Source organism: Dermacentor andersoni, chromosome 7, assembly GCF_023375885.2.
Source record: "Dermacentor andersoni chromosome 7, qqDerAnde1_hic_scaffold, whole genome shotgun sequence".
Lineage (NCBI taxonomy): Eukaryota > Metazoa > Arthropoda > Arachnida > Ixodida > Ixodidae > Dermacentor > Dermacentor andersoni.
In genome coordinates, this window is record NC_092820.1 from 180111179 (window position 1) to 180133801 (window position 22623).

General features: G+C 48.8%; 1 protein-coding gene and 1 long non-coding RNA gene across 3 annotated transcripts in view; one reads left to right on the forward strand and one right to left on the reverse strand.

Annotated features, from left to right (window-relative positions):
- The window catches only part of LOC126532273 (uncharacterized), a 210396-nt gene that overhangs the window by 76146 nt on the left and 111627 nt on the right, over window positions 1-22623 (forward strand). Inside the window, exon 1 of one of the 2 annotated variants that reach the window (XM_072289140.1) lies at window positions 6318-6618. The exons of the other annotated variant lie outside the window; for it this stretch is intronic. Within the exon in view, the coding sequence (XP_072145241.1) occupies window positions 6372-6618 (247 nt within the window). The 5' untranslated portion in view covers window positions 6318-6371. Of the gene's footprint in view, window positions 1-6317; window positions 6619-22623 lie in introns of those variants that run through there. 2 annotated transcript variants of the gene reach the window in all.
- LOC129385229 (uncharacterized) lies at window positions 15746-17503 on the reverse strand. The gene is made up of 2 exons (XR_008612809.2): window positions 17345-17503; window positions 15746-15875 (listed from the first exon to the last, which is right to left on the reverse strand). It is a non-coding gene; the product is annotated as an uncharacterized lncRNA (long non-coding RNA).

The window sequence follows — 22623 nt, forward strand, 5'->3', positions numbered from 1 at the left end:
TGTTTCTAGGTGGCTTTGGCTCAACTCTTGCAAGATGGGCTGGGTGGGAATCGAACCAGGGTCTCCGGAGTGTGAGACGGAGACGCTACCACTGAGCCACGAGTACGATGCTTCAAAGCGGTACAAAGGCGCCTCTAGTGAATGCGGTGTTGCCTTAGAAACGAGCTGTTTCTAAGGCTCAGGCGTGCGTCGCTTGCTCAGGCGCACATTTCGTTGCCGCGCCGAACGCTGCGTTGCTCGACGCTCACCGCGTCCAATGCGGGGCGCGTAGTCGCTGCGCCGTAGCCCATTGTCTTACACCCCTTGGCGGGTCGACGGGAACGCTGTCGCGTTCCACTCTTGAAGGCGAAGCAGAGTAACGCATGGGTTGTTTCTTCGTCTAGCCGAACCAAATATAGCCAAGCAACAGCGTTCACCAGGCTAAACAGTGGTTCAACAACTAAAATAAAGGCTAGTATGCTTCGCATCCTGGGCTTAACCTTAGCTAAGCCACAGCCATTTTTTTATTTACGAATTGCCTTCCGCCATTTTTCGCTCACGGCCAACGACGCTGACTACGCCGGCTTTTCTGCGACACGAGCTCCTTAACGCTGGCGCGTTAAAACGAGGAAGAACGCCCCCCCCCCCCCTCTCCTGACCTTTCTGCCTCGTGCGCCACAGGAGAGGGTATGCATCCGGGCCGCGTTCCTTGCTCGCGCACGCGAGATTGAACCGCGTTCCCCGGCTCACCCTCACACGCTATCACTCACACAGAACCTGACGGCGAAGGCGATGGCAGAAATGCGCCTGGAGTGTCCATGATTGCTATCGTAATACAATAACACGAGGTAAAGCAAGTACTCAAATGCGGGCCGAAGTTCGCGACTCAGCCAAAGTCTGTTCCCGATCTGTTGGCAATGGTACAAGTATCAAAGCGAGAACCTGAAGCCGAGCTGGGAAGGTGTGTATCAGAGGCAGTGGATGTGATAACGCGGTCTCGTCCCTTTAGCGAAAGGTTCTTGAATAAGGCTATTTAAGTTCATGAAAGACGCTGTGCTCACACTTATCCCCGCGGAAAAGGAGGAAAACCTGGAAGAAACATGTAGCGACCTTTTTATAAAATTACTTAAAGCTCTTACCAGTCGACGACCCATTTTATTGCGATAGCAATTATATGGACACTCCAGGTGCATTTCTGTTGTCGCCATCGCCGTGCGCTTCCGTATGAGTGAAAGTGTGTGAGGGTGAGCCGACGCACACGGTTCAATCCCGCATGCGCGAGTGCGGAAGGCAGCACGGATGCGTTTTTACAATTGCTAGTAGGTACAGCGGGGCGTGGCGCTTTTGACGACGCTCGACGCTTCTGCGGAGGCGCGAGTAAGAGCGGGTGCGACAGAGAAAATCTGGGGGCCTTTCCTCCTTGACCATGTGAATCTGCCTAGGCACTACGGTGGAGAAGTTTCTTTGCGCATGTAGCGTGCGTTTGTCCCTAGGCGTGCCGGCATGGCGGAGGGGGGTCGAGTTTACGTTCCGCCGCTGACTGCCCGCGCGGTGAGGCAGTGGGCACGGACGCCCAAATTGGTGATCACTGTCTCTGAAGGGGCAAGGTTCTGACTGGTGTTGTATAAGACGCGGGTCACTTTGTTAGCCTCGACTATAGATTGTATTTTTTACAAGCACTGCTCCAGGAGGGCACATGTAACCGGCAAGCTAAATTAAAATTGATGACGAACTGTTCGAATGGGATGCTACAGAAAATAAAAGGGTTCCTGTTAGAAAGCCTGACGCCAGCAAGAAGCAATGAACTGAAGCTGGCAATAAACAACCATTTTGTTGCCTGAACCTTAATGCCCGTAGCATTATGAATAAGTCCGAAGAAATAGAAAGCATCATTCTGACGTACACACCACATTTAATAATAATAACCGAGACTTGGCTGCACAGTGAAATCAGCGACGATGAGGTAACGCCACCGGGCTATCAAATTCACCGCACGGATAGGGATTCCCGAGGCGGTGGTGTCGCAATTATCGTTCAAGAAACGCTACACGTGGGGAAGCTTCCTGGCGTACCTGGTATCGAGAATGTAACCTTAAAGGTCTTTCTTGATGACCTTAGTCTCGCAGTTAGCAGGGTTTTACAGACCGCCTAACTCAGGTAATTCCTTTTTTGAGAAACTTAATGAATTTTTATGCGCTAGCAAAAGTTATTCTTGGAATTTGATTCTCGGTGGCGATTTTAACGTACCGTCCATAAACTGGAACAGTAAATTCCCCGACCCCTTATGCAGCTCTACCGAGCCTTTTGTTGATTTATCCTTTTCCATGACCTAACACAATTAGTTACCGAACCAACACGGATACAAGGGGAAACCATGTCTATTTTAGATCCTTTTCTTGTCAGCAATAGTATCCTTAATCGCAGTCCGAAAACGTATGTTATTGAAGGTATATCTGATCATAAGATGGTAAATTTATATGTAGATTTGAATTGTATAAAGAAAAGCAAGAAACAGGCATCTATAGTACCGATTTCTGCGCGTTCTGATGATGTCAGTATATTGGACCAGCTTGATATCTCATTTTCACAATTTGTTGTCCTCTCTGAGTCTGCGGAAATTTCCGTTTATGACTTGTGGCTTTTCTTCAAAAACCTTGTTTTAAGGTGCATACAAGATTTCGTACCATTCCGAGTGAATTGTGTGCAACGCTCAAACCCATGGATGACTAAAGACATTGTACGCTTGGGACGAAAGACGAAAAAGATCACCGTAGTCCCTCCGATGATACCGTGCGAAAACTTTCCGACATGCGCAGGCAGTTAAAACACGCTATCAAAAAGGCTAAGGAACATTATCACAGTGTAACTATGAAAAACTTTCTTCTTTCGTCCCCGTCAAAATTTCGGCGTCATTTCAAACAAAAAAAAAAAAAAGAGTACGATATCGAATCTACGTATTGATGGTAGACCTGTTGCGGATCCATTTGCCATTGCGAGTTCATTCAATGATTACTTCTGTTCAGTGTTCACGAAAGATGACGGCAATCAGCCACACTTTACACTACCTCACGAATGCCCTGCTATAGGTGAGGTATCAATAACTGACGAAGGCGTTTTTTCGCTTCTTTTGAAAGTGGACAGCAAGAAATCCCCTGGAATCAGGCACGTACCCAGGATTATTTTTCGGGGGGGGGGGGGGGGGGGGGGGGGGGCAACCCAAGGTAACTTCTATGCAAATGAAGGGGGGGTACTTTACTAGTACAAATGTGAATAACATCCACCATTCGCCATAAAAACGCGTAAACTCACAAAAGAGAAATGAATTAAGGTGTATTCTACAGGTACACCCTGTGCGATACACCTCTCCTTTACTTGGCAAACAAGGAACTACGTCAGACTTGCGTAGGAAAGAAGCGTAGGAAGAACACTGCCAAGAACAAATAAAGAAGCCAAAGTGTAAAATAAAGGTTACTTTAGTAAAATACAACTTAAAAAAGCAGCAGTTGGCAACCAAGGCACACAAAACGCGCGGAGTTGTGTTACTTCGCCAGCCAATCACAGAAGCAAACAAAATCGTCGTCATGCGGCCTTTTCAAAATGGCGTCGTACTTGATACCTCCGGAGTGTCTGCTGTTCTTGAAGAGTCTTTTCATCGGCGGAAGCAATGAGGTGTGCAACAGACATGGACAAAATGTATGGAGTCTAAGCATTTCACTCTTCAAACGTCTGCGGTGCCGTTCATTTCACTGTTGAACCCGTTTTACTCATGAAACTTCACAGCCAACTGAAGTGAAACTTGACAATAAATAGTTGCAGCAAAGCAAGCATGTTATTTCAGTTCAATAAATAATTAGGCTTTGTCCATTTCACTATAATAGGCGTCCTAATTTAAGGGGGGGGGGGGGGGGGGCCCACCGGGCCCCCCCTTGGGTGCGTGCCTGCCTGGAATAGACGGCATACCGAATGCCTTCCTCATTAGGTATGCCGAATGGTGCTCGAAATATTTAACCATAATGTTTAAAGAATCTTTACGGCGAGCGGAACTTCCACATGATTGGAAGTATGGAAGAATTGTCCCCGTTCCTAAATCACAAAATCCATCACATATTGCGATATACCGGCCTATCTCCATTTTATGAACATGTGTGAAGACACTTGAACATGTCATTTTCAAGCATATATCGCCGTTTTTTGAAAATAAGAACCTGATCGATTCGAGACAGCGTTGTTTTCGCAAGAACATGTCAACGGTAACAGAATTGCTCGAAACCGTTCATGATTTTGCCGCATCATTAGATAAGCAAAGCCAGGTAGACATTATATTCTTAGATTTCGAGAAAGCCTTTGTTCGCGTGTCCCATCCTAAACTGCTTGTGAAAATGAAATCAATATTCAAGAACACTTCATTAATATCCTGGATAGAAGCATATCTTTCATTGCGACAACAGAGTGTTTCAACGACAGCATCAGTTCCAGTCCGGCCCCAGTTTTGTCAGGCATACCGCAGGGATCCATCCTAGGACCACTGTTCTTTTTAAATTTTATTAATGGCGTTACTCAAGACATACCAGTGAAAACTAAGTTGTTTGCTGACGGTTGTATATTGTATAATGTAATTCAGTGTCCGAATGATCAGGCTCTTCTAAATTCATCTCTATCTAAAATAGACCGTTGGTGTTCTGAGTGGCAACTGAAGGTAATTGAGAAGAAAACCGTATCAATGACAATAACAAGAAAACGGATTCCCCTACACTTCCAATATTCAATAAATGGCCGCAGTCTTTCTTCAGTAGAGAGTTATAAATACTTGGGTGTCATGATCACGTCTGATCTCAGGTGAAACACACATATTAACTACATACAAAAAAGGCCATGAAGAAGCTTGGGTACCTGAAACGTTCCCTACGTCAGTCGACAGAAGAAATAAAGTTACTGGCATATAAAACATTTATTAGGCCGATTCTTGAATATGCTTCCGTCTTATGGGACCCATTTACTGAAGTTAATATAAGAAAACTCAAAGTGTCCAAAGAAAATCAATAAGATTCGTCTTTAATTCATACAGCTGGCACACATCTCCGACTCAGCTGCTAGAAAAAGCTAATTTAGAAACACTTCAACTAAGACGTCATCGTGATAGGCTGAAATATATGTATTTAATATATCATAATAATCTGCGTATCAATAAGGAATTGTACATTCAACAGGTGACTCGTCGGTCCACACGAGGAAATCACTCGAAAAAAGTTAAAGAATTCGCCTGCAGAACAAATTGCTTCAGTAATTCATTTTTTCCGCGAACTATCTGAGAATGGAACCATACAGTCATTTTTAAGTGCTTTATAATTCTTCCATCAGCCTACGATTTTCAGCAACACTTATCATCTCGCGACATATGCTATGGTTCTCCCGCAAAATGCTTCGATAAGTGATGAATTAAAGCAGTTTGTCATATCGTGCGACGAGCATGGGCAGCTTGAATGGTCCGCGTTCTTATGTAATTTTTCCTTGTGAAGCACTCTGTCAATATATCAGTACACAATTTTATATCTGTAGCACGGTTTTGTATGCAAGCGACGTGCAAACTATTGGTCTTTCGCTGCTTTTCAGTGCGTGGTGTGAGCCTTGTGTAATGTGTTCTTGTCTTCTTATTTTTGATCATTTCTTCATATGTACTGGCCACTCCTGCCCACGGCCTTCGCTGAAGGCTGGCAGTATTTATGAAAAAAAAAAAAAAAACGAGGCCTCAGGAGCGCACCTGAGGTTATATTAAAGCAGGCGGCGCAGGATCTCCGGGGCACCCAAGCGGTAGCGGGGAGATCAAAGCGAGAAGCAGGGTGGCCCGTGGGTTGGGGCCGCGGAAGCCGAAGCGCTCCAGGGGGCGTTTGCATAAAAAATTGTCTGTCCGCTATCGCGGACAGCCGATCTTATACTCCCCTGGCACGCGGAGGCCTTTGCGATGCGATAGCAACTTGCGATGCTAGGTTCAGCACTACCGCGCCCCGCGACTTCTGCCGACGCGCCTAGGGACAAGCGCATACAACGCACGCCAAGAAACTCCTCCGTAGTGCCTAGGCAGAGTTGTATATTCAAGAAGCAAAAGTCTCCACATTTAAGGTGGATACACACGCGAGGGCAAAATCCCGCCTGCTCCGCGGACAAAACAGTGACGTCATCACTTTAATCCGGCGTAGCCGAGTTAGGTCGCATTCCCACAGCCGGAGCGCCGTTTGCGGAATCCGCGTGCCTATTCTCGACTCCAACGCTACGCACGTTGCCAATTTGCTGGGTACAAGAGTGCATTGCAAGATAGACGGCTATCGGAGGCGGCGTTTGTCCGCGTTGGCTGTTCTACTTGAAGTGAGTGAAGACGACGAGGTGTAGGCTGTAAAATGAAAACGATTATGCTGGACGAAACCACGGATGTCGAAGAAGGCGCCTGGTGTTCAGAGCTTTCTTTTGAAGAGCTGCTCGAGTGTGATCCGGACGAATACAAGCGCTTACTGCGCGTCAGCAGCACGCATTTTTTCGAACTTCTGGCCCGCGTTCAACATACGATCGAGCGGCAAGAAACCATCGTGAGACCATCTGTGCCAGCGAAGACACGGCTTCATATCACTCTTCGCTTCCTCGCCGCAGGTAAGCGCTAGCGTTTGCTTCGATTTGAAGTATCAAGTGTCACTTTTGATGAGGCGCGCTTTCTCGACCGTGATGAAGGGCAAGATATACTCCGGCGTAACGCGCGCGCGCGGCCACGCGCGTCGCGGTTAAGCGACGTCGGTGAAAAACGCGCACTCTACAGTTCGGCGTCACGGCGTAGCCGGCGTGCCCAGGTGCGCTTGGCGAACTCAACGCCGCCGGCGCGGAGATATAGCGTGTTCTATTTCACGAGGCTGACGCTAGACCAGAATGCACTGCGCGCTGTAGCGGCAGCGAGCAGAAGGCAGAATGGCGGCCTGCGGTGCGCGTACTGACAGTGCGGCTGTGGTTTTTTCAACATCCGTGTCTGATGACAGCGCGAGTGAGGACGCCTGCTTGAAGCGATTCGCAAACATCCATGTGTATACGATGTGATGAAACGCATGGACTACCGCGACACAGAGCGGAAGAACAACGCGTGGGAAGCTATACGAAAGCAGTGTGGTCTCGCCACAGGTAAGCTGCATTTCGCAGCTCCTGTACTAGCTGGTGGTAGTCGCCGAGTTGAGGGCGCTTGTCGAGTAGCTTTCGTATGTACATGTTCCGCTTCCGTTTTTGACGTAGCCGACGTACTAGCAATATGAGTGCGATGTTCTGGCTTCCAGGACAAGTTAACGCCATGCCGCAAAAGTTTTCGTTTTATGCGCGAGCCGTGAAGTTGCGCTCCCGGACGCAGAGATGGCGCCAGCCTCGCGCTGCGCGCGCACGCCGAACTGTAGAGGAAGCAAATTTCTTGCACCCCTGGCGTCGCTAGCGCAGCGTATCCGACTTCGCCTGCCGCGGCCTGGCGCGCCGAGAACGTCGGACTATATCTTGGCCTTGACTGCTGCTGCTCTCTTGTGAAGTGCGCGCTTCCCGTCGCGTGTAATGTGCGCGTGCACTTATTTCCGTTAGCCCATCGACGCAGGATTGAAACGAAAAAAAAAAAAGAAAATGACCAGACCAATCTTTAGCGTCGGACATCTCTGTGCACTGTGTACAATGACAAACACATCTTCGTTGTGACATGGCTGCCTTTACCTCTCGCAATGAACAGTTCGTGTATTTCGACGTAGATATAGCGAATGCTACGGCGCATAAACATTACAGTACTAAATCGTTTTGACCGGCACGGCGCATATACATCGTATGAACATGTTGCATAAGAATGTTGGAAATATGCTGAAATAAAGAGAACTGTGTGTATGGAATTTAGTTTCATAGCATGAAAATAGCCGCTTCATAAAAGATTCGCTTCACACAGATTCCAGTGGGAATGTCAGATGTGCATATTTTATTCGAATGCGGAGTTCTTTCTTTGTTAATTTTTAGTGTAACCAACAATTATATTGTTTTTTTTTTAATAGGAGAAACGCACTACTCCTTATTAAGCTGACAGTTCAGGGTAGGACACTCAACTGTCAACCAGCTCATAGAAGAGACACGTGTCGCAATCTACCTGGAGCTGAAAGACGAATTCTTGAAGACTCCCAAGACTGGTGGAGAGTGGTCTACCGTCATGCAAGACCAAAAAACGTGGCAGTTCCCAAATTGTATAGGTGCGATAGATGAGGAGCATGTGTGCATCATTAAGTCAAAAGATTCAGGCTCTTTGTATTTCAACTGCAGGAAAACCTATAGCATAGTGCTATTTGCGCTTATTGATGCAAACAATAGGTTTCGCTATTTGGACATTGGCGCCCCTGATTCACAAGTTGATGGCGGAGTTTGGCAGCCAACACCTCTGCGAAAAGCAATTGATGAAATAAAATGCGGGACTACCCAAAACCGTGAAAGTGGCAAATTCACCGGATCTTCACATGCCCCCGGTTATTGTAGGAGATGATGCTTTTCCTCTGGGTGAAAACTCCTGAAGGTGCGGCGTTTGTTCGCGAACACAGTTTTTAGAAACTCTGCAGAGGTTCAATCAGATGAAGGAAACATAATGGGTCAAATCTAGAAGAGCCGTCATCAAACGTCCGTCGTCTCCGCAAGTGCCACCCCTCGCTGTACCTACTAGCAATTGGAAATACGCCGGATAGCACGGATGTGTGCCCTCTCCTCTCGCGCGCGAGGCACGGGGGTTCATGTGAGTGAGGAAGGGCGTTTTTCTCCGGCGGCTGCCAGGGTATCTCGAGGTCCTCCTCGCCCGCCCCTCAGTACCGAGTAATGACAACCGCGTCGTTTAGTACGACGTTGGCCACGGGAATCGCGGTGCCGTAGTGGACGCCTTTAGGCTGTTTCACATGGCGCGATTGGGGCGAAAAAAATCGTTCTGCCGCGCACGTCGCAGAGCGATTTTCGCTCACAGCTTTCACATGCGATTATGGCAGCGCGATATCCGTCGCAGCGATGCGCAGGGCTGCCTCCTGCTCACAAAGTATCCATACCTACATCGTTAAACAAAAACAACATGGAAACTAGTCAAATGTCCGAATTTTCCCAGTTTTATTCGATAATAGAATAGGTACACCATTTTTAACGTTTAAAGGCGTTGAGACACGACAGCTTGCAGATACGGTGAGTGAGGCGCTGCTCTACACCGCAAGTATGACCGTGCGGCTTGCGCGGCGTCGGTGGGATGGTTCTGTGTGGTACACTCTAGTTTCGTTGTTACTATGGGAGCCGCAACTTTTTTTCCTGGATGAGTATTTGCTTTTGCAGAAGAACAAACTACTGTTGAGTGTGCATGTATATAAGCAGCTGGCGCGGTTTGTAGGGATGAAGCGGTTGACGACGGCGGCGATCAAGTGGGTACGTGCCTTATGTTGAAGCGGCGTCCTCCCGATCTGGATAGTGCAGCTTCTCCTTTCAAACGAATTGTGTAAGCGAAAGAAAAAGAAATGTATGAAGCTCCTAAGCCGCAAACGCTGGTGGGTACACCGTAAACATAGCTAGAACTGACGCGAGACATTGCTCCACAGAGCTACCAACGCGCGGTGAAACACACATTGCCCCTCCCACATCGCGCCGATCGCTGCGACTGAGCGACGGCGCGACCAACTTGTTGGAATCTCGTCGCGGAGAGCCCACGACGTCGCGGCGGTCGCTGAGCGACGGAATTCGCTGTGTCGCTGACTGAAAATCGCGCCATGTGAAACAGCCTTTTGGCGGACGCCGTAGGGACGCGTTGCCGGTGCTCGTGTGTCTTGAAAGCAATCTGCGACGCGGCCAAAGTGCGCGCGGCCCTCATCTTCAAAGCGATGTGCGTTGTTTGCAGAGTGTGCGTAGTACCGGTAGCTTCGTATCCACTGTGCTTTCGACGTTTTGTTCGCGTTGAAGCGACAGATGCAGGGTGGTCAATTGGCTCGCGGCTGCCGGCGCGATTCCTAACTCCAGTGTTTTCACAGACAGTTTCCGCTCTCATCGACCGAGATGTGTTCATGTTTACCTGTGCGCGCGTGACAACATGCTGGTTAATTTAGTTAAAAACCCGCCGTGGTTGCTCAGTGGCTATGGTGTTAGGCTGCTGAGCACGAGGTCGCGGGATCGAATCCCGGCCATGGCGGCCGCATTTCGATGGAGGCGAAATGCGAAAACACCCGTGTACTTAGATTTAGGTGCACGTTAAAGATCCCCAGGTGGCCGAAATTTCCGGAGTCCCCCACTACGGCGTGCCTCATAATCAGAAAGTGGTTTTGGCACGTTAAACCCCATAAAAAAATTAGTTGAAACACGTTGACGTGCTAGTTGGTTTGAATTTATGATAGAATGGCTAAGCGCTACTGAACAAGGACGTATAAAGACGCAGGCACGCAATGACAGCGCTGTCTCTGTGTGTCTGTTTCTTTCTATCTCCTCGTCGAGTCACGCTTACACATTCTATCATCGTTAATTTAGTTAGTAAGCGAATGTTTACAAGTTTATATGGGCGATAAAACTACTATCCTTATTTCGTACAGCTATCTACTAATTTGCTTTCGCAATCGGTGCTTCGTGTTTCGGGCGGAATTGCGAATTTTTTCGTGACTAAGTCTGAACAAGTGGTGTAATTTTTTTACAGACTGGCAAGACACGAACGTTATCGCTTTTTCTATTTACTTAAAAAATCTGTAGTATTCTCTTGACGTGATGAAATCTGTAACTGACTGCATTGATAAGTTTGGAGCAGTTCGATTTCAAAACGTTTCTGGTTTGAATTATGGCAAATTTCTGGAACTTCTTAGTTTTTATGTTAACCCGACTTACGCGACTTGGGAAGGAAACGTTGTCTAGCAAGAAGATGGCATATGCATTGGGTGATGTATTGCTTCTTGCTTAAGTGACTAATATCTAGCTAACCGTGACCAGGTTCTTGATGAACGCCTGAAAAATAACACCGATGTTGTGAGTGTTCAGTTTTGTTGGCAATTCTTAAATTATTTTCAATAACGAATCAGGTAATTTCGACTCGGTGGTTTCAAAAACGGTAGCCTTGTTCACTGAAGTGTTGTCTCCGTTTTCGTTGACGGATGAAGTCCCCGTAGGCAATTTCATGTGGCTTTTAGTCTTGAGATTCACCACAAAAGTCTGGTGGAGTTATCAGCCGAGAGGCAGTAAGCCAGGCTTACCATTTCATTCCACTTATTCAAAACTCGTAAAACGCGCAATAGTAACGTCTTGTTTCAGTAATTCTATCATGAGGTCATGTGGCGTCATGTTACCCCGATGCGTATTGGATTGGGAAAACGTTTATTGAGCCTGCACTAAAGTGCGCAGGCGCGCTTCGGACGTGGCCTACGTCGTCATCGTGGCGGGTGCTCTGCGAGGACCCCCGCTCACCGTTGCCGGCTCGCCAGGCTCCTGCCTAGCCAGCCCCTCGATGACCTGCTGGAAGGCCTGGAGTGGTTTTTCTTGGTCGTTGCTCCGTGTTGCTTCCTCGAGCTGCGGCGCTATTCGCCCTGAGTTAGCTTCGCTTTGATGTTTGGAGCAATCCCATAGCATGTGCTCGAATGTGGCCGTCTTCCTGCAGCACGCTCTGCACTTGTCGTCCGGGTGCGATTCTGGGTACATCCTATGCAATAGCGCCGGGCATGGAAGCGTTCTCGTTTGTAGTTGCCTGAACCTCACGGCCTGCGACCTGCTCAGTCCTTTGCAGGGCGGCGGGAGAAGTCTTCGGGCCAGCCGAAAGGCCTTGGTCAGTTCGTTATAGCTGGTCATCCTGTCTTTGGCGCTGAACCACAGCGGGCGGCCGTTGCCTTGGGCGCGGTCGGTTAGTCCTCGCGCTCGGGCGTGTGCTGTCTCGTTGCGATTGGCATTCTTCTCCGACGTTTGTCCTGCGTGCGCCGGGAACCACTTGATTCCAGTCCTCTTGTCGCGGTCTGCCTGTCGGAGCAGGATGCGTGCCGCCGTTGGGGCAATTCTTCCTTTGACGTAGTTCCTCACCGCCTGCTGTCTGGAGTCGCTGAGGATCATGTGGCATTCTCGGTCTGCGATGGCCAGAGCGATGGCTATTTCTTCTCCTTCCTCCACTTGCTTGCTCGATGTGCTGGCGGTCGCCCGCCCGTTGCCTCCGGAGTCGGCCACAGCGATCGCGAAGCCGTTGCAGCCGGCATATTCGGCTGCAACGGCTTGCAGGTGTGTCAGTGCCTTGGCTCTAGCGCGTCTTCTGCCTTCATTGAATTCCGGGTGCATGTTCCTCGGCAAGAGGTCAACCCGCACGTTCCGTCGTACGTGGTAGGGGACAGGGCATTTTGGTCCTTGCTGTTCGTGATAACCGATGCCTAGATTGCACTGGATCTTTCTGCCGGACTTTGTTGATGACAGTCTTTCCAACTAAGCGGCTCTTTGAGCCTCGGCGATCTCGTCGAGCGTGTTGTGTATGCCCAGGTGGAGGAGACCTTTCGTGTTGGTAGTTTCGGGTAGACCGAGGGCCGTCTTGTAAGCCCTCCGGATTAGGATGTCTAGCTTGTTCTTTTCGCTTTTCATCTACTTGTGGAAGGCTGCCACGCACACTATGTGGCAGAGTACGAAGGGGTCTATAAGTCTGATGAGGATGTATAAGTCTGCCTCCCTTGGTGGTAACGCGCTTGAGCAGTTTGGTCGCGTTGGCTGCCTTTCGCGTGATGCGGGTGACGGTGTCTCCGTTCCTGCCTAGCGCTTCGATCGTCATGCCCAGGACTCGGATCTTGGTGACTGTCGGTATTGTTTACCATCCCTGGTGCGGATCTTGATCTTTTCGTGTCCCCTTTGCTTCTTGATTCTGTGCGTTTTGATCGGTTCGTAAAGCAGGAGCTCCGACTTACTTGGGGAGCAACGCAGTCCTGTACCTTCCAGGCTTAGATCGTGTCGACGGCAGTCTGCAGTGTGGATTCTATGCGGGCATCACTTCCCCTGTCCACCCACAGCGTTATGTCGTCCGCGTATATCGTGTGCTTCAGTCCTTCAAGCTGGTATAGTCTTTTGGCAACTTGAATCATAATAAGGTTAAATAGCATGGGTGAGATGACGGAGCCTTGGGGAGTGCCCTGGCTCCCTAATGTATCCTCGTCCGTCTTCATGTCGCTGGCTCTGAGCTCCGCCGTCCTGTCGGTGAGGAAGTTTTTGATATATTCGTGCGACCTCTCGCTTAGGTTTAGATGGAATACCTGCGCGAGGATGGCAGAGTGCGTCACTTTTTTTGTCGTAGGCGCTTCCTAGGTCGAGCTCGACGACGGCTTTGGTATCCCTGGTTTCGCCGTCGATGACGTGATGTTTGATTTGGATCATGGCGTCCTGCGTGCTGAGGTGTTGGCGGAAGCCGATAATCGTCTCGGGATAGAGATCTTCGTTTTCTAGGTACTCTTGCCATCGGTTGAGTAGGACGTGTTACAGGACCTTGCCCACGCAGGGCGTGAGCGAGATCGCGCGGAGGTTGTCCGTGCTCAGTGGCTTCCCTGGTTTGGGGATGAGAATTGTCTTGGCCTTCTTCCATTGCTTCGGCAGGGTGCCGCTCCTCCAGCATTTGTTGTAATACGCCGCTAGGTTCTCGATGGAGCGGTCCTTGAGATTTTTAGGGCCTTGTTTGTGATGAGGTCCGGGCCAGTTGCCGATCGGCTGTTCAGATCGTGCAGGGCTGTGCGTACCTCTTCGATTTCTATGTCCCTGTCCAGGCGTACATTGGGTCGGCCGCGGTATGGACCGTGATCGACCGACGGTGTCGTCAGGACGTACTTGTCTTGGAGCTTCTTTCGCACGGCGGCACGCTCTCCGTGGTCTGTCGATGTAGAAATTTGGTGAGACGATCTTTTTGGTGGGACTTGGTTTTGGTTTCATCCAGTAGGTGTTTGAGTAAATTCCACGTCTTGCTGTTGTGTATCTGGCCGTCAGCCGCGTTGCATAACTCGTTCCATTGCTAGCAGCAGAGCGTGTGGCAGTGCTCTTCGATCGCGCGGTTCAGCTCGGCCACTTTCTTGCGGAGTCTTCTGCTGAGTCTCTGCTTCTTCCATCTGTTGAGTATGGATTTCTTTGCCTCGATGAGGTGGGCAAGTGGGCTGTCCATGTTGTCTGTCTCGACGTCTTTCTCGATATCTCGGGTTGAATCGTGCACGTTTCGGACGACCTTCTCAGTCCACGCGTCGATGTCAGTGATCTCGTCCACCGCGGCTTCTTCTCGATCCCTGAGTTTCCGTATGCTCACCTCGGTCGCGGAGGGTTTAAGCGGGAAGTATATAAACACATTGAAGGAAAGCGGTAGCACTGCTTGAGCAAAGAAAGTTGCTGTGGTACCATACATTCATTGTCTTTCACATAATCTCAGAAGAATAGCGGCAAAGTTGGGGGTGGACGTGGTTTTCTTTGCCCCTGAGCGTCTACAGAAGCTATGCAAACAGGTTAATTCAGGGAATAACAAGAGGAACACATGTTCTGCTCAACATCTCAAACAATTTGTAACCTGCACTCATAACGTTGTCTATTCCATTCCGCTTTCGTGCGGAAGAGCGTATGTTGGTCACACTGGCAGATGCATCAAAGAGAGACTAAAAGAGCATCAATATAATGTGACTAGTGTAATCCTGGGCCATTTGGGCATTCGTTGCCGAGATTGTCCTTGCAAACCCATGTTTGAAAGTACTTCTATTTTTTATAGGACTCATAGCAGGATGACAAGGGAGATTGTGGAGGCCTACGAAATTGCAAAATTACAGGAAAGGTGCGTGAGCAAGCCATCAGTGTCGCTATCTGAAAAGGAGATACGATTCCTCGGTTTATCGTTGTGTAACTATTACAGCGTATGCTTTGGTCATGCCTTACACACATGTTCTGTTCATCGACATGCAGCACTGAATGTTCTTTTTTGTCTCGTTTGTTCCCGATCGTTCGGTATATAGTTATTATTGCGTGCGAAAATAAAATCTGTAGTTGAAAGTAACACTGTCTCGGTGTATCTGTTTCTTTCTACGTCCTCGTTCAGTCGCGCTTACACATTCTATCATGGATTTAAACTAACTAGCCCGCCAACGTATTTTAACCGTTAATAACTCCATTTATTTTACTGGTGCCAAAGCGTCAAATGGTCCGTTAAGCGAAAAAGCCGCCGGCGTCTGTAGCAGCGAAACGGCACCCGAATTCCCATTGGTTGCAACGTTATGTCAGGAGCTCACTGGCTCGGGCCTCGACGAGGCAGAGCGGGCGAAACAGAACACCTGCACCAGGTCTTGCGTGACCGGTGAGGACATCGCGGCGATGCCATGTCACCAGCGCGCCTCAACGCGACGTCGCGGGGCTTGCGGCACCGCGTCGGCTGCCTCGGTCTCGTTGCGCAAGACGTCGGTGGAATGCGGCGTCCTTGATTTCTCAGCAATATCGTCCAAAGCATAGAGAAAGAAATTTCAATAAGAGCGGACACTCCCATAGAGCCCAGCGGCCGAATTGACTGTAGCACACCAAGCGGATGGTATTAATACCTTGAGGTTTCGGTTTTAGGCGCGCGCGTGTTGAACACCAGTTGGTACACGCCGCGCCGGCTCCGCTAATCGGCGCGGCATTATTTTTTTCGCTTCTACTGCTGAACCATGCGCGGCCTAGGCGCGGAGTCGCTTTAGTATTTAGTAAAAATGATTGCGAACGATCTTTACGAGCCTCCACCGAATCTGTGTCACGTGCAATTTCATAAAGAAAACGCAAGACGTCTTCTAAAATGATGAAATGTTTATTTTGCTCTGCATAAATGCTCGTTCCGGGCTTCTTGTGCATTCATCCATTGTTGTGGCACCAGGTAAGCAGCAGTCGCCGTACGAAGCTCCACCGGATGCCATCAGCTGCAAAAAAGTAAATTACAAGCATTTATCTTTTTTTATATTGACTTAACAGGAATATTGCCTGTAGAGGCGAAACGTGCGTAAGTGGTAAATGATCGGCATTACAGAAATTCACTTTGACTTTTTGTAGCAAATAGACTCCTCCCAAACAGTGCCATAAAATCTGAAGAAAACATCCGATTTTCAAGCATCCCTCCCTTCTCGGGCATTATTTCCTGTACCTTAAGAGCACGAATACACGGGTGACTGCGCGTTTCCAAAACAACTTGGCCTCAGTCGCCGTGATGGTACGCCAAGTACACAGAGGTGGCTACAACACAGGCTCTGACCCGCCGTGGTTGCTCAGTGGCTATGGTGTTAGGCTGCTGAGCACGAGGTCGCGGGATCGAATCCCGCCCACGGCGGCCGCATTTCGGTGGGGGCGAAATGCGCAAACACCCGTGTACTTAGATTTAGGTGCACGTTAAAGAACCCCAGGTGGTCAAAATTTCCGGAGTCCTCCACTACGGCGTGCCTCATAATCAGAAAGTGGTTTTGGCACGTAAAACCCCATAATTTAATTTTTAACACAGGCTCTGAGCCAGACCATGTTACGCGCTCGCAGAATGCCTTCTAGTCGCACTCTAGACAGATTCGTGGGTGCAAAGCCTGTTTTCAGACGCTGAGAAGACAGAAATGTCAAGTTCTTGAGCTCCTCCGTGTTATCTTTTACGCGTCTTGCCGGCGCAAGCAACACTCCCTTGTTATCACTCTCAACAATCGCTCGTCGCGTTTTCGACAAGCGTGAGTACCGAAATAAGGTATATGTTGTTGCAGGGCCATAAAAAGCGTCACAAACTTGTCCCACTAAAATTCAGTATATACACACAAAACTAACTCATCATGGCCGGCTTGCTTTTTTGCTAACAGTTTCACAACCCCACGCGTGGCGAGTATGCCTCGAAAGTATCCCAAAAAAACTACGAAATGAATTACAATAATTTTGGGTGTCAGAGAATGCGCCACGAACTTCTCCGAGTAAGATTCAGTACACGCGAAACTAACTGCGGCACACAGCCGAGCTGCTTTTCGCTAACTGCGCCACTACGCCGAGCGCGCCCACTGTGCTTGAAAAGTACCCCAAGAAGTAGCGAAATTAATTACAATAATGTCTGGGGTCAGAGAAAGCGCCAAAACTTGTCCCGGTAAGATTCAGTACACGCAAAACTGCGTCACAGGGCGAAGGTGCTTTTCGTCACAAACCCAGGTGCGGGGAGCGTGCCCAAAAACTACCGAAATAAGTTATAATTATGCTTGGGCTCATAGAAAGCGTCGCAAACACCTCCCAGTACGAGTAATTAGGTCAAATTAACTAGGCTTGGACGGCGGAGCTGTTTTTCGATAACTGCGTCACTATATAGGTTCAGTTTTGTGCAGTAAGCCTAAATGTGCTTGAAGTGCATCGCAGACTGTCAAACAAAATTTCTCACCCTGCTGTAGTCCAGTAGTGCAGCGGTGTCGTGTCGAAATGCAGACGGAACACAAAAGAACGCCGGGAGCCCAAAAAAAGGGCTGCATCCAAAAGAGACGGGTCGCCGAGCACGCGAGCTTCACATCTGCAGCCAGCCTCGCTCACTCCTGCGGCTTGTCTGGCGCGTGACGTATGCACGCGCGTCTGGCGTGCCGCTTGCTTGTTGCTAGGCAACGCAAGAAAAATAGGTCGCGAAGTATAAGTTCATTTACACGCAAAACGTTTTTAGTTTTAGTGGGAAAGAATAAAAAAAATAAAACGTTGTCTTTAAGTTTATTTCACATTCCCTTTTCCTGATGCTCGCGTCAATTAACGGATGGAGTTGAAACTAGGCGTGACATGTTTCCTGTTGCCAGTTTTTGAAGAGTGTCCCCTCTTGTTGAATTTCTTTCTCTATGTCCAAAGGATCTCCGTCTACAGCCAACATGCTAACGTAGAAACTGTACAAAAAGGAGGTCGCAGTTGCCTTCACCCAAAAAGGCCACGTACTCGTGACGCCTGCGGCAGAAAGGATGTTCCACATCCGCCGCCAAGGTGTGTGACTGGTTGCGCTGGCTAACACTCTCACGGTATAGTTCTAATAGTAAAATATAAGTACCCAAGAAAGTGAATGGCATAACGGCGCCGCTGTTGCTCAGCAAGTTAGAGCATCGCAGGCGTAACACGAAGACGTGGGGTCGTTACCCACCTGCGGCAAGTTGTTTTTTCATCCGCTTTCATAGCCAATAATTTACCATTTCTTTATTTCAGTTAGCAAGTACAGGTAATTTCCCCTTTGTTGTCCTTGGTGTCTTTGTTTATTGGCTTCTCATGATATATTTAGAGTACACTCATTTAAAGGCACACACAGAGCGCGCTTTTTTGTATTGCCACAGAGTGCCTTCTGGCATAAATAATTATTCAGGGTGTCTACCAAGTTGGCATTCCCAAATTCCCTGAGTTTTCCAGGTTTTCCCTGAGTGTCCTTGCAAGATTCGCTGAGTGATGCAGAACTATGTTTTTTTATGTCAAGACGGGCTGAAACCATATCGCCCGATGCTGTCACTTTCTTGTAAGCATATGAAAAAAATAATAAAAAGGAACGACTTATTCAATCTGAATACTAAGGAGCAGTGTTTATGTTATTCAAAAACAGAATAGAAGGGAGGGGTTAGTAAAATTCACGCCAAATAATATGTCTTCGAAAAAAAATTGCATATCGAGTCGGACATTCTCAAATACGAATAAAAAGGAGATGCATGCAGAAGCAAATATTTTCGAATATGAGCTATTTTTATCAACTGATAGCACAGCTCAGTGGTATGAGTCCCGAACTTTGTCACGATTGAGATTCTCTCTCAACAGCTCGTAAGTCAACCTCAACTGTCCTGACACACTCTCAGCCCGCGCACGATGCTTCAGTGTTGTGTTTTCCCCGCAGGGGCGTCTGCGCATGCAGGCGTTTGGTGCGTTGCGACACCACGTACCCGAGCACACGAGGGTTGGACCCTCCCGCGTGTAGCCGTGCGCGGCTTAGCCGTGTCCGGGGAAAAGGGTATCCTGGGGGTTGAGCCAATGCCGGGTGCTTGTACCTTTACGGCCCCTCGGCGGCGGCAACACACCCCTTTGGCCTCGGCTTCACGTAGACGGCACCCCCGGACTGACCCACCCGGGGGAAATCGGTAGTTGCCTTTTCCTGTCTCTCTCTCCCTCCAATCTTCGTATTTTTCTTACTTTTCATCTTTCCTGTCTTCTCCTAGCTTCCGCTTACTTCCAATTTTTCCAGGCAGCAAGGGTTAACCTTGTGTGAATAGCCGACCTTGGTTATTTCATATTTGGTTATAGTGGTAATGTACAGCTGGCGTTTGCAGGCCGTGTTTCACACGCCCTGCAGCTCCCCCACGGTGGGTGGCTGGTGTTACTGCCGAAATTAAAATCTTTTATGGCTACTTCCTTTCCCCCACTACCTGATCGCTCCCTGAAGAGGGGGCGCACTGATGATGTCTTCGAATTTTTCGCCCGTCAAAAAGAAACTTTTCCCCGCTTCCATGTAGTCCACTTCGAAACACCAAACAAACCCGTGCGAACACTCTCACCATTCCTCGTGTCCAAGTCCCTGACCCAAGTTTTTGGTACAGGTTACAAAGCATCCAGAATGGCAAGCGGTGATCTCCTCTTGGAGCTCCGCAACCTGAAGCAATATGAAAAGCTACCCAATCTAGTATCATTTGGCGACACCAAAGTAACAGTAACTCCGCATAGTACTATGAATACAACCCGCGGCGTAGTCTCCGATGATGATCTCTTGGAGCTGACTGAGGCTGAGCTCTTGGAGGGCTTCAGTGAGCAGAATGTCATCAACGTTAGGCGAATTAAGATGAGTACGTGATAATAAGGAAATACAGACCAAACACCTGATACTTACTTTCGGCACAAGTGTTCTGCCCGAGTCCATCGAGGCCGGGTACATCAAGCTCCGTGTTCGCCCATATGTTCCAAATCCCCTGCGTTGCTTCAAATGCCAGCGTTTCGGTCACAGCTCACAGAGCTGCCGAGGCCGCCAAACCTGCGCTAAATGCAGTGCTAATGATCACACTTCTGAATCTTGTGAAAACTCTCTCCACTGCGTAAACTGTGAAGGCGAGCACGCTGCATACTTGCGTTCGTGCCCATCTTGGAAGAAAGAAAAGGAAATAGTTACAATTAAAGTAAAGGAAAACCTAAGTTTCAAAGAGGCACGCAGGCGGGTATCCTTCCTGCCAAAGCACACCTTTGCCGATGTGGCGCGTCAGGGGGCAGCGCCACAACGGTCTCCGGCGGCTGACCGACCCACACCCAGTGAGGCGGCAGTGACGCCCCCCCCCCCCCCCCGGCGGCTGCAGCTAACGCTGCTACGCCAACATAGCAGATGGGGCCATCGACCCCGAAGGTGGGGGCAGCCGAGGCTGCCCCAACCTGCCCGGCCACTTCCAGCGCTGGCAACAGCCGGCGCAGCCAAATCCCTCAGGGAGCCCCATCGACCTCCGGGCTGGTGGGCGCAGGGGTCTTGCCTTCCGAAGCGGGACCCTCACAGAAAACTTCTCGCTCGCAAGAGCATGTGTCCGGCGCCTCACAAGAGGCAATGGGCACTACACCTGTCCTCACGGCGCGCCAAGCGCCTAAGGAGCGGCGAGGCTCCCTCGAACGCTCCAGAAAGGGCAAAACCCTGATTACAGGGCCTCGAAAGAGCTCTGTAATCTAATCTCTGAAATCTCTAATTAATACTTCTGTTTCTGTACACACAGCACCTATTTACTACCAACGTGGATACACAGATAATTCAATGGAACGTCAGAGGTCTTCTTAGAAACCTTGATGATGTGCAGAAACTCATCCAAAAACACAATCCAGAAGTGCTGTGTTTCCGGGAAACACACTTAAGAAACAAACACACAAGCTTTCTCCGACAGTATATAACTTTTCGCAAAGATCGCGATGATACCGTCGCATCATCGGGCGGTGTTGCCATTGTCACTCATAGAAGTATAGCGTGTCAACCTTTACAGCTACAAACGCCCCTTGAAGCAGTGGCGGTTCGAGTTGTCCTACTGAACAAACTCATCACCATTTGCTCGCTTTACATACCCCCGCATTACCAACTAAACAAACATGAATTTCAGACCTTGATAGATCAATTGCCAGAACCTTATGTTGTTCTTGGCGATTTCAATGCGCACAGCAGCCTATGGGGAGACTCTCGTATCGATGCGCGAGGTCGTCTCGTTGAATAATTCCTTTTTTCATATGGTGCGTGTCTGCTGAATAAGAAGACACCCACATATTATTCTATCGCAAACAGAACATTTTCTTCAATTGACCTCAGCCTAGTTTCCCCGTCACTACTGTCTGAACTTGAGGGGAAGTTAACGACAATCCTTACGGGAGCGACCACTTCCCCATACTACTAAGAACATATAAAGAAAACGAATATCTACCACAGGCTCCTAGGTGGAAAATCGACACAGCCGACTGGGAGAAATTCCGAACTCTCACTAGGATCTCATGGAATGACATGTCTTCTTTGGGAAGTGATGCTGCTGTGCAGTATTTTACAGCCTTCATTATAGATGCTGCTTCTAAATGCATATCAGAAGTAAATGGCTTGGCATGTAGACGGCGTGTCCCGTGGTGGAACGACGATTGTAGGATCGCTCGCAAGAAACAAAACAAAGCGTGGGAGTTGCTACGCGCCTCTCCCACTGCGGAGAATCTTATTAATTTTAAGAAAGCAAAATCCGAAGGCAGGAGAACGCGCCGACAGGCCAGAAGAGAGAGTTGGCAGAAGTTTTTATCAGGTATCAACACGTATACAGATGAGGCCCAAGTCTGGAACAGGGTAAATAGCATAAGAGGGCGACAAACGTACACCCTCCCTTTGGTAAACACACAAGGCGATACCCTGCAAGACCAGGCTGATGCTCCCGGTGAACACTTCGAGCGCGTGTCTAGCTCCACTCACTATTCAGAGAACTTCCTTAAATATAAAGCAATAGAAGAACTCAAGCCTCTGAATCGGAAATGCACGCCAAACGATCCTTATAATCGCCCTTTTACCATTGCTGAACTTAAAGCTTCCTTATCAGCATGTCGGAGCGCTGCACCGGGCCCCGATAGAATCATGTATGATATGATTAAGCACCTACACTCCGACACACAATCCACGCTACTCACACTTCTCAATACTATCTGGGCTGCTGGTTATCCTCCATCAAAATGGAAGGAGGCTATTGTAATCCCTGTTTTAAAGCATGGTAAAGACACTTCATTGTAGCGCTTACGAACTGCCTCTGTAAGCGTTTTGAAAAAATGATCAATCGCCGTCTCGTACATCTCCTAGAGTCCAGTAAAGTGCTTGACCCATTTCAATGTGGTTTTCGGGAAGGGCGATCTACAACCGACCATCTTGTGCGCATCGAAGCGAGCATTCGCGATGCCTTCGTGCACAAGCAATCTTTCTTATCTGTATTTCTGGATATGGAAAAAGCGTACGACACAACCTGGCGGTACGGAATCCTGCGCGATCTTTCCGCGCTAGGTATCCGCGGCAATATGTTAAATACTATAGAGAGCTACCTAGAGAACCGTACATTTCGAGTTAAAATAGGTCCTGCACTGTCGCGTACATTTATACAGAAAACTGGGGTACCCCAGGGTGGCGTACTCAGCTGCATGCTCTTTGTCGTAAAGATGAACACGCTTCGTGCATCTTTACCACCAGCT